We start from the raw sequence: 13,292 nt of genomic DNA, 5'->3' as shown, positions 1-13,292 counted from the left end.
GAAGTACCCTCTTTTTTTTCCCATGGGCATTTTCTGCTTCACTGCTTCTAATTTTGGGAGACTTTATTCCTCTGTCTGGGCTCTTCTGGCAGATAGAAGTAGGACAGTCAGATCAGTTTTAACTGGCATTGATTTTAATACAGACGGATCACAATGTCTAGACTTCATTTTACTACAGCTTTTTCCACTGTTTAGCAATTGTTGTGGCTTCTCTGTAATATGGTGTGTACAGGAGTATTAAAACAGAAAGTAACTTAAAAATAGTGTTTGGATAGTATTTATCTATCAACCAAAGTGGACCAAAAATCAGAAAATCTTCTTTTTATTTTAGTGCCCACGTGAGGAGAGGTTACTTGCTACGACTTCATCACCAGTGACTGTTCATGCCAGCAAAATATACACGCTTCCAGGAATGCAGCAAGAATCTAGAGAGAGATGCCACTGCTTTCCAAATAAAGTATGAGGTTTTCCTATTGCTTTTTAGTGCATCATGCTGTTTAATCCTGCTAGGTATTAAAAAAAAAAAAGAAGGTTGATTTTGGGGTTTTTTTGTAGTTATGAAAAAATATTGTACCGGTTTATAGTGTTGTAATGTACTTACGTTGTATTTCCCAGGTAAGAAATAGTATATTTTAGATTTTGTTAATTTAAAGTTAGAGTTGTAGAAGTCTGTAAGGTTTAGTTGTTTGAATACACACCAAAAAGAAATCCATGGTAAAAATAAGAATTATATTTAGTGTAAATGTTTTTACTTGAGAATAAATTATTTTCCACATAATGCTTTTTTTTTTTTTTAAAGAAAAACCTTCTCCTGGATGTTGCGCTATATTTATTCTGAGTCATTTGCTTTGTTAGGCTTTTGTGGTAAAGACAAGGTAATCAAACTAAATACATATTTTAGATCTGCTTTGTTGATTTTTTTTATTTCTTTTAAAATCAGGGAGAAGCAGGATTGCCAGGAGTAGCTGGTTTGCCAGGCCAGAAAGGAGATAAAGGTGAAAAGGTAAAGTATCAGTTGAAATCTCTCTTTCAAATCTTTATCTTTGGCTTATCTTTCTTAAACAGAAACTTTACGGATCTTGTTATTCCTTAAAGGAATCTCCCTGTACTGTACACAGGTTAAATCCTATATCAGTCAGTCTCTGGTTCTGTGCCTGGGCTTCCTGCCAGGCAGCCTACAGCTGTCTCACTTTGGAGTCCCCTCATCAACTCCATGGAACACAGTTTACCTGCCTGGGAAGAACATGCCTACCCAACCCTGTCAGCATGTCCTATTGCCCGTTCCCCTTGTCCAAAAAAAGAGAAGTTGTGTATGTCGTCTGTGACAAGGATTTTCCCATACCTTGTGTGTACGTCACTGCTGATGGACAGAATCCTGTGTGGTGGATTCATCCTTGCAGTCATCAGTAGGAAGGTATGAATTCACTCGTATGACCTCAGTACTGTATGTTCTTAGACATCACTCTTACCTGAAATTTTCTTAATTTTGAAGAGAGAGGGACCTGACATTGGCAAGCCCCAGGACAGGCTGGTCAGTGCTCCTTTCCTTGGGCCTATTCTATATTTTTGTTCTGTAATGCTTACCGTGACATTTCTGTGTTATTTAACTTGGGGGTTTCCTAATAATAAAGGTCAGCATATCAGATCAGATGTTTTCCCTTCGCACTTCATTCCCTAAATTTGGTTGGAGGATGCTGGATTAGGACATCTCTGGGAACGTGGTTTTCTTGTGCTAATAGAGGGGGCAGCTTGAATAAACTATTGTAAATCAGCCACAAAGACAGTGGATATGAATTCTGAGTTCAGGGGACGCGGTGTGAGGTAGATACCTGGAATGTCCTAATCCAGAGGTTAGGATGGAGGTGTCCTAACACAGCATCTTCCCTCACAGCACACTGTTTAATACGTGATCTGAAATAGTTTGTGAAGACAGCCAGCGCTGTTCCTAGGACTGCAGTACCTGGCTGAAATGGGTCCAGTTCTTAGAGGGCTTATCTACAGCCAGTTTAAATTAAGTAAATTCCTTGGTAGTGTCTTCCCCGCGCAACTCCTCCCCTCCAATATATCTTTCACTTTTGATACTAGCTGTATCTTTTTCCTAGGTGGAAAAAAAGTTCAGGCACATTAGTTTCTATAGCCCAGATGAACCTACAGGGATTGCTGGCAGTTTCCAAATTTAATCATGAATTTTTGTTGATACCAGGTCTGAGTATATAGAACAATTGTCAGTGTTAGGGTTAGCCTATGTTACTAACATAGGGAGTTTCCTAGCATTTATTTGGGAAACTGCTCTTCTGCTCCTGACATGATCCATTTAGACTATTTCTGCTACTAAGATAAGAGACTTCAGAAGTAATTTTTTTACCATTCTGTCTCACAGCCAATTAGCAATATTTACCATGCTAAGCATAGTACCTCTAAATAAAACATGTGGATGCCTGTGGTCACCTCCAGTTCTGTTCTCCTGTTTGTTTTACAAAGAAACCCTCATTGCATTGATTCAGAAACCATCCAACAGTCATAGAATCATACATTAAAGTTGGAAAAGTCCTCTAAGATCATCGAATCCAACCATCAACCCTACACCACCATGCCCACTAAACCATGTCCCCTCATCTACCCGTCTTTTAAATACTTCCAGGGATGGTGACTCAACCACTTCCCTGGGCAGCCTGTTCCAATGTTTAACTACTCTTTCAGTAAAGAAATTTTTCCTTACATCCAATCTAAACCTCCCCTGGCGCAACTTGAGGCCATTTCCTCTCGTCCTTTCGCCAGTTACTTGGGAGAAGAGACCGACACCCACCTCGCTACAACCTCCTTTCAGGTAGTTGTAGAGAGCAATGAGGTCTCCCCTCAGCCTCCTTTTCTCCAGGCTAAACAACCCCAGCTCCCTCGGCCGCTCCTCAGAAGACTTGTTCTCCAGACCCCTCACCAGCCTCGTTGCCCTTCTCTGGACCCGTTCCAACATCTCAACATCCTTCTTGTAGTGAGGGGCCCAAAACTGAACACAGTCAATGAACACTTTCAGCTTCTATGCATCACTGATAGCAAATTGCATGAGGCCATGTCTGACATGGTTGGTAATTACAAAGTACAAAATTATTGTTTTAGATGTAAAACTGAAAATCATTAAGCTTGAGATTCATGAAAAATAAACCTTTCAAGATTTATACAAATAGGTATTTTCTTTGGTAGTGGCGTACTACCTGTAAGTCCAAATTTGATCTGTTTATCACCAGCCACTCTGATACTTCACTGAATATTTAGAGCCTGAGCAGGATTATGTGCATCCAGCAGCCTAGCCTGATGATAGTAAATTGACATTTGTGAATGTCAATTCACAACATTCAAAGGATCCGCAGGTCAAAGTCAGAGGTAGTACAGCAAACAGCTAGAAAGCTGCTTAATTTGAACCTTCCTTATAATTGACCAGTACTTGCTACTTCCTAGCTTTGGGGTGGGTTTTTTTTGTTTTTGTTTGGGGGTGAGTGGAGGGCACATAACTGCTGTGATTAAAAGGATCACAGTTGATCTTCGGGAGCAAACGAATGCTGCCTTGAATAGTGCCTACCATGATGGAGTTGAATGCCACATTCTCTGAGGCTTTAGTACCATTTTTTCTTCACCTCTGCATTTGTGCAAGTTTTCAGTAACACTTGCTCTCAATAATGACCTTGTTACATCAATAATTAGAGATGAAGGGGCAGCAAGACCCCAGACCATTCCAGACATGCAGGATACATGATTTATTGCCAGATTATGTAAAGGAGAGTAACAGACTGTGGTTGGATGTTTTGTAATATGTTATACATGAAATAGGCAGCTTCTTGATGACTTTGCTGGCCAGTCACAAAAACAGGATTTTTGTAAGTTGTCTGATGGTTCTTCAGCTTATGTTTCCCACTTCGCTTGTGCTTAGCTCCTCATTTTATTGTTTTCTTTTGCTTCTAAATCATATTATTATTAGCATCCAACTAACTATATTTAAATGTCCTTGCCATGGCAGCATCCAAGTGAAAACAAGATAATGTTAATTTTTTAGCTTCTTTCCTAGGAAATTTTCAAATCTGTTGATACTATGTCTTGTTCAGCACAACATTCCTTATCCTTTTATTTTACGTTGTCTCGTTCCAAATTCCCATCCGCTGTAATTAATTGTATGACTGAATTTACGTGTCTTTTTGTTGCTATGGGATTGGGAAGAGTCTCTACATACACGAATTGGTGTTAGGCTATATTCAAGCTCCCCAAAATTGCCCTTCTCTTCAGCCTAACAGTTGTTCCCTAAGATCAGACTCTGTTTTGCCTGTTCAGGAATATCTAAGCTATCACCAATACAAAGCATGGAACTTGATAATCCATTTTTAGGCATTTTGAATTTAATTATTAGCCTGTTTCCACTTAATTCCTGTACTCTTGGCAGTCCTGTACTCTTGGCTCATCTTAGTAGCTCTGAGTCTGAGCCAAAGTCCAAAGTGTATTGTGGGCCCAAATGACTAAGGTGCCATATTTTCATTGGAACAAGCATTCATGCAAATATTGATGCATCTCTGGCAAGCTGTCCATCTGAATGTACAGGAGCATCACTGATCAACAGGATTCCATTTGTATGAATGACCTTCCTATTTGTATGCCTGGCCTTCCATTATGGCTTTGTGAGGACATTATGAGGACAGTTCTTCACTCAACTATCGAGTATTATCTCTGGTGCTTCAGGGGTAAAGAAGCTGCTCAGTTTCAAGACTGTCTCCCTTCTTTAATGACCAGATTGCTCAGTTTGGTACCATACACCCCTTACTGTGTAGCAAAAACTGCCTCAAGGGTAGTAGCCCCTGTCCCTTTTGTTTCCTGTGCAAGCTTGGATCCAGGGATGTTTGCTCGGCAGGATTTTATTTGCTGAGGGATCAGCTTCTGCAGCTATCTGCAGCAAGGGACAGCCTCCTGTTCTTTAATGTCTGACTAATTAAGACTCAAAAAGTCACCAGGGCGAATTTTGCTGCTTACTGATCTCTGCCCTTGAAACACACTTTTTGGACTGCCTGATAGCTTTTTTTCCCACTGGATGAAAACTGAGAGGCAGCAGCAGTGAAGTGTACAATTTAGGTTTTCCCTGAATAATATACCATATTACTCTCATGGTAGCTTGATTCTTAGCACAGTGTATTTCACAAGTTTCAAGTGGTCACAAGTCAGGTGGAAGTCTTCTGTGATTTAACACATTTTTATATCTGTTCTGTAGAGCTAGGTTTCCGCTTCTGCTGAGCTGAGTGAGAAATTTACTGTGTTTTCTGTCTTGGAAGCAATTTCTACTACTTCAGCATGGTATATAGCTACTCAGACTCTTACAAATATATTCATTGTTAGCAAATGTCTTTTGATCGCGATGTGAAGGTCCTGTTTTGTCCTCAATATGTAGAAATTCTTCAGAAAGACAGTAATTGCAATGATTACATATATACTGAATATACAAACTAATTTTCTCTACCAAAGAGGCTAAAAAAAGTAATTGTATGTTATCTTTTTTATTTTTATTTCTTTTAAGCAAACTTAGTGCCCACGAAAGATTTTAGTTGAAATCCAAAGAGAACTAAATATTTTGATGTATAATATTAAACCATTCCAAGCTGTGTTAATGGGTCATTGGTTAATGCTGTAAGTAGAGCAGGGAGCAAAAAGCCAGATGCAGAGTGCTTTCAAACAGTAAGGTGCCTGTTGATGCACACCATGGAGAAATTTATTGCTATTCAAGTGAGCTTCATTAATTTAAATTTTACTTAAGAAAAAAGATGTTTAAAAGTCTATTTTAGGATTGGTAGAGATAGGTTTATGCAATATACTGTTGCACTAGGAAAGTATTTGTAATGGAATGGTAAGAAAAAAGAACTCATGGAGAACAAATGAGGTGTCTGACTGCTCTTTTTGCTTATTTTCCTTGCTAGTCTTCCTTTCCTCCTCCTTCTCTGTCATTCCTCTTGTAACCCAGGTCCACCTGATACCACCTAAGGCATATCTATCGTGTTATGCAGCCTTGAGAATGGTTCCTTTCTGGTGCAATTTTTGTTGCAGAAGTTATTGATAGAGACCTAGAAGCTAGAATGCATGAAAAAGAAAAATTTTGGGCAAAATACAGCTGGCTGTCAGTGATGACAAAGTCAGGAATTGTCAGGGTACTTGGTAGACTAAAATCTTGCAATGGGCAGAAGGGAACGCTCCATGCCTGTGGAGCTAAGAATTTACTGGTAGTCCTACTTAATGTTTTAACCACCTAGTAGTCCAAGTTATCCAATTAATAAGGAAAAACCATCATTAGTTTATAGTTTAATGTTTTCGTTAAAAAAAAAAAAAAGTCTTAAATATATACCTCTTTTGCCCATATTCACCATTCCAGTATTCATCTCAGTCCTGAGGATGGCAGTTTAAGTCCTCCTCAAGAGGGAGTGGAGAGGATGGCAGAGAGTCCTCAGCACTCTGAGGTGCTCAGAGGGTTGGGGGGTGTCACCCTTCCCCAGTGGGGCCACCCCAGGGCTGAAGCTGGAGCAGGGGAGGCAGCAGTCACTGGCCCCGTAGCAGGGGTTAAACCAGCGACACCCAGCTCAGGCCACAGAGGGGCTGAGCCCCTGCACTGCCCGGTCAGCGCTCAGCCCGGGGCTTCTGCTGGGAGTAACAGGGATGATACTTCCTGGGCTATATACTCCCTGCTTCTCCCCCAGTGCCAGGGAAACCCTGGAGTGATGCCGCCTTTGGGATGAGTTTTCTTTCTCACCCTTGGCAAATTCTCCAAATTTGAATTTATTGTATTCGTCAACTAAAAGTTCCTAATGAGGTGGGGTTTTTTCCAGGTCTAAATACTTCTACCACCCTTTTATAATCATGAGAACTGTTTACCTGTCTGTACATCTAAGTTTTAAATTTTAGCTTATGTAATTTCTTACAGGTACTGCCTCTGACATTGATCATACAGATGACAGACCTAGTATAAAGGATGAGTTCTCTACATTACTTCTTTCACCTTCCACTTAATCACTTTTGGAAACCCTGCCAGTACACTGTCTGCTGGGAACAACTCTCTTCAGAGTGTGCTTGTATTTCATTCTTGATAATAATACACATTTTCTTACCTGGGCACTTCTGATACTAATTGACACACATAACTACGCAGAGATGAAAACCGGGAAGGCTAATTTACTTAATCAAATCTTACAAAAACAAAACTGATTTTGGTTAAGGAGTGTTTTGACAACTGATGTAGGTTACTCATTTTATCTGAACTAATATGTCCCCATTGTAGACAAGAGCAATGTTGTCATGCAGTACTCTAGCAGTGTGTGCTCTAGGCCATGTTAATGTCATTCTTTCTGTTTCTTAAGTGCATTTGCTTTTATCTTAGTATTAAAATCATCATCTGTACCTGGTTAGTACAGAACCATGCTGAGAATATTTTCCTCCTCTCAAAATTCCTTGTAGACTTTGTTTTCTAGATTAAATATTAATGTGTCAAGTTAATCCCACTCCATATCACAATGTAAATATATTTTAAATAGATTTGCAATTTAAGAGACGAAATAATGTGTTTAAATAAAATACTTCTTAAAAGAATGTTTTTTGGTTTTATATGAGAAAGGACTGTAATTTGTTAACTTAAATAATTATCACTGTCATTCTATCACTACATTTGGCTGTAGGCTATCTTTGTTGTACATGACTCTTCAGTAGTATGGAAATCTTGTGGTTATAGAAATCAAGGTACTGTATTTTGTGTCTGCTACTAGCGTATCATTTCTAGTTCTACAACAGGTGCATTGAATAAAGGCTGCATGGTGCAAGGAGGTAAAGGTCAAGTGAAACTCTTTGAATCATTAATGTAAAAAAACAATCACAAGTGTAATACTGCAGGTGGTCTCAGACGTGCAAAATTGTTTCCACTTCAGATAGAAGTCTGATTGATATAATTGGAAAGAAGCATGTTTGCTGTCTGCAATCTCTTTTTAAGAATTTAGTTTGGCTTGCCTTTACGGCAAGTTGACAGAAGCATTTATTTTTTTCTTTTTTTTTTTCATTTCAGCCCCTGCTGAGTTTCCACCCTGTCTGCTTACGAGTTTACCAGTATAAACATTGTCAAAAATATTGTAGCCAACCTATTGTTTACAAGAGATCACCTTCTGCAAAATACGCTATGGCTTAAATATTTTTTTCAATAAGTATCTTGTGCTCAACTGAAAAGGATTTTCACTGGTACCCTTAGGAGAAAATCCTAACAGTAGACTTAAAGCTCACGGTACTACCTTTGAATGCTGTTACACTGAGCGTACCTCATAACCTATAAATGCCAGCATTGTACTGCTAGTGTTCACCAGCTTATGAAATTGTTCTTCTGGCAGCATATATTTCTGTTGGCTTTGGTAGTTCTAAGCAAATGCGGTTCTTTATTCTCATTCTTACTAATTTATTTACATAAGCTTAAAAAGCTCAATTGCAGTGTGTGTTGGGAGTTAGAATACTCTTGTTAAGGCATAACAGAGATTTATTTAGGGGTAGATGTAGGCCTGATGGTCAGGAACCCTGTTTTTTCATCTCATTTCTATGCTTTTGGCATCTACTATGTAAGAAAGAGAAAAGGATGCTTTTTCACTTTTGTGAAGGACTCTGAGATCTGCAGAAGCAAAGGAAAATGCCATGAAACAAAAAAAAAAGGGAAAAAAAATCCTTAAAAAATGCATTTGCTCTATTTTTTTTTTTTTTTATTCTGTCATGCTGTCTGTGTGAATACTGTTATAGGTTGTACAGCCCATAGGATCCGATCTTTAAACTCATTAAATAAAAGCATGAAAAACTAGAATCTTTCAGACTGTGGTTATTAAAATCGCAATTACAAGATAGAAGCATAATTTTATGATCTAATTTGCAGTGGAAAATAACTGTCTGCAGTTAGTGGAACAGAAGTGTAAACATACCTTGGTTAATTGGCTAGTAAGTCATATATGCTAAAGGCTTCCTGGCATGTAGCAGGCTGTGGAATTTTAGACTGTACGGTATATAAAAATACACTGCTGAATGTAACAAAGTGGTTCTGGTCTATTAAAATACTGGCAAGTGGCATAAGGGAACAGAGTGTGTATAGATAAGAGAGTCACTCTGTGGGCGATTAGATAAGGTAACCGGGGGCCAGTCCTGCTTCTTTTTCTCTCATAGTGCCAGTGGGTTCATGCTGTTTGCACACACAGGATTTTGGTCTACTTTTGAGACAGAGAGAACTAAGGACCATTTCAATATTTGAATAAAAAAGACACAGGAGATGGCTCATACGCTCCTCCAGCACATCGTTGCTTCTGAGCAGTGGTTTAAACTTATGGCTGGAATAGTACTCTGCACCTGGGAGTCGCTCATTTTGATTGATTTGCTTAGCTCACGTGTTATAAACAAAGGAGTTTTGAGCGAGGCTGCGTACATGCAGTTATTTTATGATGGTTTCTGTGAATAGTTGTTAGGAAATTAAAATGGGGGGCAAGGAAGGTAGCTAAGTTTTATGGTAGGCAAGAAGCAACAACAATAGTATTAGGGTATGAGAGCTTACATCAGAATTATGGTGAGTCATTAGGACACAACATTCTGCTTTTAGAAAAAGCTAACGAGGAGACCTGACCTGTACCACTTCGGGTTTTGGGGCTTTGGGGTTTTTTTTTTTTCTTCTTTTTTCCTTGAGGCCAGAGGCAAAAATACTGAATTCTCAGAACTTAACTGAGATTGCCATCTGGGGCCCTGGACCCGATCCATAGACTCCCTGGGTAAAGCATAAGGAGACTTAAGCACCGCAGAGTACAGTGTGCTGAGTCAGCAGCTGCCGCGTGCCAGCCTAGAGGGAATGCTGAGGAAAAGCATATATTATAAATCCTTCCTTTACCAGGGATTAAATGCTTTATAATGGCTGTTCTGGGATATAGCAAATACTGTTGGTTTGTACTTTTTGCCAATCTTACTGCTCCGTTCTTAACTTCAGAAAGGTTAATAACTTCATAACAGAGGTATTACGATTACACTGAAAAGATAAAGGTACTACAGTATTCTGTCTATGACGCTCTTTCAGATTTTTGTTTCTGGTGGGGGTTTTTTGTAGTTTGTTTTGTTGTTTTTTTTAAAAAGCTTTACAGCAGTGTTTGTATTCTGATACTGAGTTCTGGGATACCTAAGCTGATGTTGTTATATCATAACTACATTAATTAAAATCACTTTAAACCTGACGGAGAGACTCAGGTTGTAGTTTAAGAAATGGTTATGCACTTTACTTGGGGATGGTCTCACATAAAATGCAGGAACGGTCATCCAGATAGGAACCTGGTCTCCTTGCTCTTGGGAAAGACACCAGGCTGCTGGGATGCGGTTCACTTGCGCAGTTCCTACTGTTCCTCTTGTGAATTTTGGAACAACTTTAGATCCCATGACCATCAGTGCGCTGGCAGGCATCAGCAGTCCAGGCAAGCGGGGGTACAGGCTGGGAGCACTCGTAGGCTGTGGAGAGCAGAGACCATGTACGTTCCGTGGCCTGGACAAAGCCTTTCTGCTACGCTGTTGAGTTAAGCATCGCCTGTCCTATATGTAACAGAAGAAGTCACTGCAGCACTGTGTGTGTATCCTATTCGGGAAGATCATGAGAAACTGATATTTGTTACTGCAGAGTGGGTTTATTGACTAAACTGATGAACTTTGCCTAATACCGAGAAGTTTATGCATATGCTGAATATCAGAATTATGAGTTTCCAGGATCCCGCTATTTAAAAAGTTATGCACTTTGTGAGTTTAGAGGTCTTGGGCACTAATTCCTCAGCAGGGGCTTTTGGGTTTGCAGTTTTAGATTTGGGCTCCAAACCTAGGTTTACAACCTATTTTAGGAACCAATTATTTGTGTAAATGTGGCTCTTCTGCTTCTTTGTGTAACGCTTTCTCTCGAAGAACGATTTGATAATTAATTCTTTTCAAACCAGTGACGTTTTCTTCATAAAGAATTGGATTACTCCAAAAAGGCTGCGGCATTTCCTGTTTGCTAGAGCATGTTCTCTTCTTGGTACAAGTAGAAAAACCTAATGTTTTGTTTTGTTTTTAAAGGAAGACTATAGTATGGTTTCAGTGTTTCTGTTATATTACTCTAGTGTCCATCTGATTTTTATTTTAAATTTTGTAACCCTTATACTTGATATTATGAAGCAAAATTTCTGTGTTTGATGTTTTCTTCAATCATTTTTAAGACTCATGGTCCAATTTGCAACTGCTGGGATCTTCCATACCTCTTCTGATCAGTCAGTCATTTGTCTCTTAAAACTAAAATTTTCTTATAGATTGCTTATGGCGTGGGCTTTGGGGGTAAAAGGAAGGGAGAGAGAAACTGAGTTTAAATAGCGTCTTTTAAAAATATCATGGGCACATGACTCTTAGACAAAACAAACCTGTATTACATGTTGAGCTTTCTCAGTGTAGAACACACTCAACCCAATGAAAATGGACCCACTTGGCTTCACTCTGCTGTCGCAGTGAATTCCCCTAAAATCAGCAGACCTGCTTTTTATGGAAATGTGCATGTGCAAGTATTTGTCAGATGAGGGTCTTAATTGGTATTATAGGTGTTTTAAAATGTATTTATTTTGTCTGATTGTAGTGTTACATGTAAGACATCCTCCTCCACAGTGGTTACGTTACTAAGCATGATAAAAACAGGGTAGAAGGTGCTTTTCTGTTGAATCAGATATGACGTGAGTAGTTGTTGTTAACCTCAGAAGTCTTTAGAACTTCTAACTGAATGATTTGTTTTGTAGGGTGAAATAGGTGCGAAAGGACAGGATGGTGTTGCTGGTCTTCCTGGCGAAAAGGTATGTTTGTGTATATTGATATGTGATTTGACTCACGGGAAGTGTTCATTATGTCAGTGGCTTATCTGTAACATGTACAGAAATGGGAGGATAGAACACTTCTGTTAGAAAATGAACTTCTCTTACCTGCACTGCCATGTATTTGTAGCACACTGAAAAAGCCATTCAGACCAATAGTATTCTCTGCAGATGTGCTTATTTGTTGTTTTTTTTCCTAGAAGGGGGGGCTATACAGAACCGAAGGAAGCCACTTGTTCCACTGTGCAGTTTGTGGTCTGCAAGCCTAGAAAAGAGCTCTTATGCTCTCAGCAGGCCACTTGGTAGAGCTTTGAGATAAACACCGCTGACCTCTAAGCAAAGGCTTGAGAATAGCCATGACATGCTAAGAAAGCACGTCAGCCTACCTGTGTATTCAAGAGGATAAGTTTCACTTCATTTCAGGATGTTAGTGTGCGAATTAAGGCAGTTGTACATGTTTATTGAGTTCAGAGCTAGTTACCTGTATTAGAGGAAGTCTCTTAATCTAATATCCAGTATCATCAGGATAGAAGACAGCCCTCATAACATGGAGGAAACAGCGTGTTGCTGGAGTTTCTAATCATTTGGCCTCTTGCGGTTTTTTTTTCTGTTCCATAGTAACAGTTGAAATAATAGTGGATTTTCTGCATATACATGGAAGCCAGTTAATATATAAATGAATGAAACTCTCCAGATACATGTGTTAGTGCACTTCACTGATATTTTTTTTTATTTATTTTATTTGGTATCTTTAGCATCACGATTTAATCCTCAACCCTCAATTCTGTCAATTTAGGATCTTTTTCATTGTGTCGTTCAAGTTTCTGTTCTTTCAGGCCCATAAACAAATATGTGTTTTAAAGGCAGCTGTTGCTGTGAGAGGCTCAGAATTTCAATATTGCGCTTTATTAGTTGACGTGCTGCTTTCGTATGTGTGCAACATTTTAGTAATGGCAGAGGGTTTGGTTTATTTTGTAATTACCCAGATTTCTAAGTACTGAAAGAAGTAGAGTTTCACTTCGACTGTCAGGTTTGAAATTTGTAATTAACAGGATACAGAATTATGAAACTATCTTTTACTTACTATTTCTGTCTCAAATTGTGTTTTGTTAAAAATGGGAGGTAGATATATAATATTATCAGGTAGATTAGTTAAAATAATGATATTTAGCTGATGCTAAGTTGTATGTGGTAGAAAAATGGAGACTCATAGAATCATAGAATCATTAAGGTTGGAAAAGACCTCTAAGATCATCGAGTCCAACCGTCAACCCAACACCACCATGCCCACTAAACCGTGTCCCTAAGCGCCTCATCTACACGTCTTTTAAATACTTCCAGGGATGGTGACTCAACCACTTCCCTGGGCAGCCTCTTCCAATGTTTAACCACTCTTTCAGTAAAGAAATTTTTCCT

General features: G+C 39.0%; 1 protein-coding gene across 1 annotated transcript in view; it reads left to right on the top strand.

Annotated features, from left to right (window-relative positions):
* COL19A1 (collagen, type XIX, alpha 1) overlaps window positions 1–13,292 on the top strand; it is a 211,374-nt gene that overhangs the window by 36,459 nt on the left and 161,623 nt on the right. Inside the window, exons 7-8 of the mRNA XM_009333160.1 lie at window positions 332–457; window positions 941–1,003. Of these exons, the coding sequence (XP_009331435.1) occupies window positions 332–457; window positions 941–1,003 (189 nt within the window). The remainder of the gene's footprint in view (window positions 1–331; window positions 458–940; window positions 1,004–13,292) is intronic.

This window comes from Pygoscelis adeliae, unplaced genomic scaffold, assembly GCF_000699105.1.
Source record: "Pygoscelis adeliae isolate BGI_AS28 unplaced genomic scaffold, ASM69910v1 Scaffold57, whole genome shotgun sequence".
NCBI classification, from domain to species: domain Eukaryota; kingdom Metazoa; phylum Chordata; class Aves; order Sphenisciformes; family Spheniscidae; genus Pygoscelis; species Pygoscelis adeliae.
This window is presented reverse-complemented; position numbering and strand designations above follow the sequence as displayed.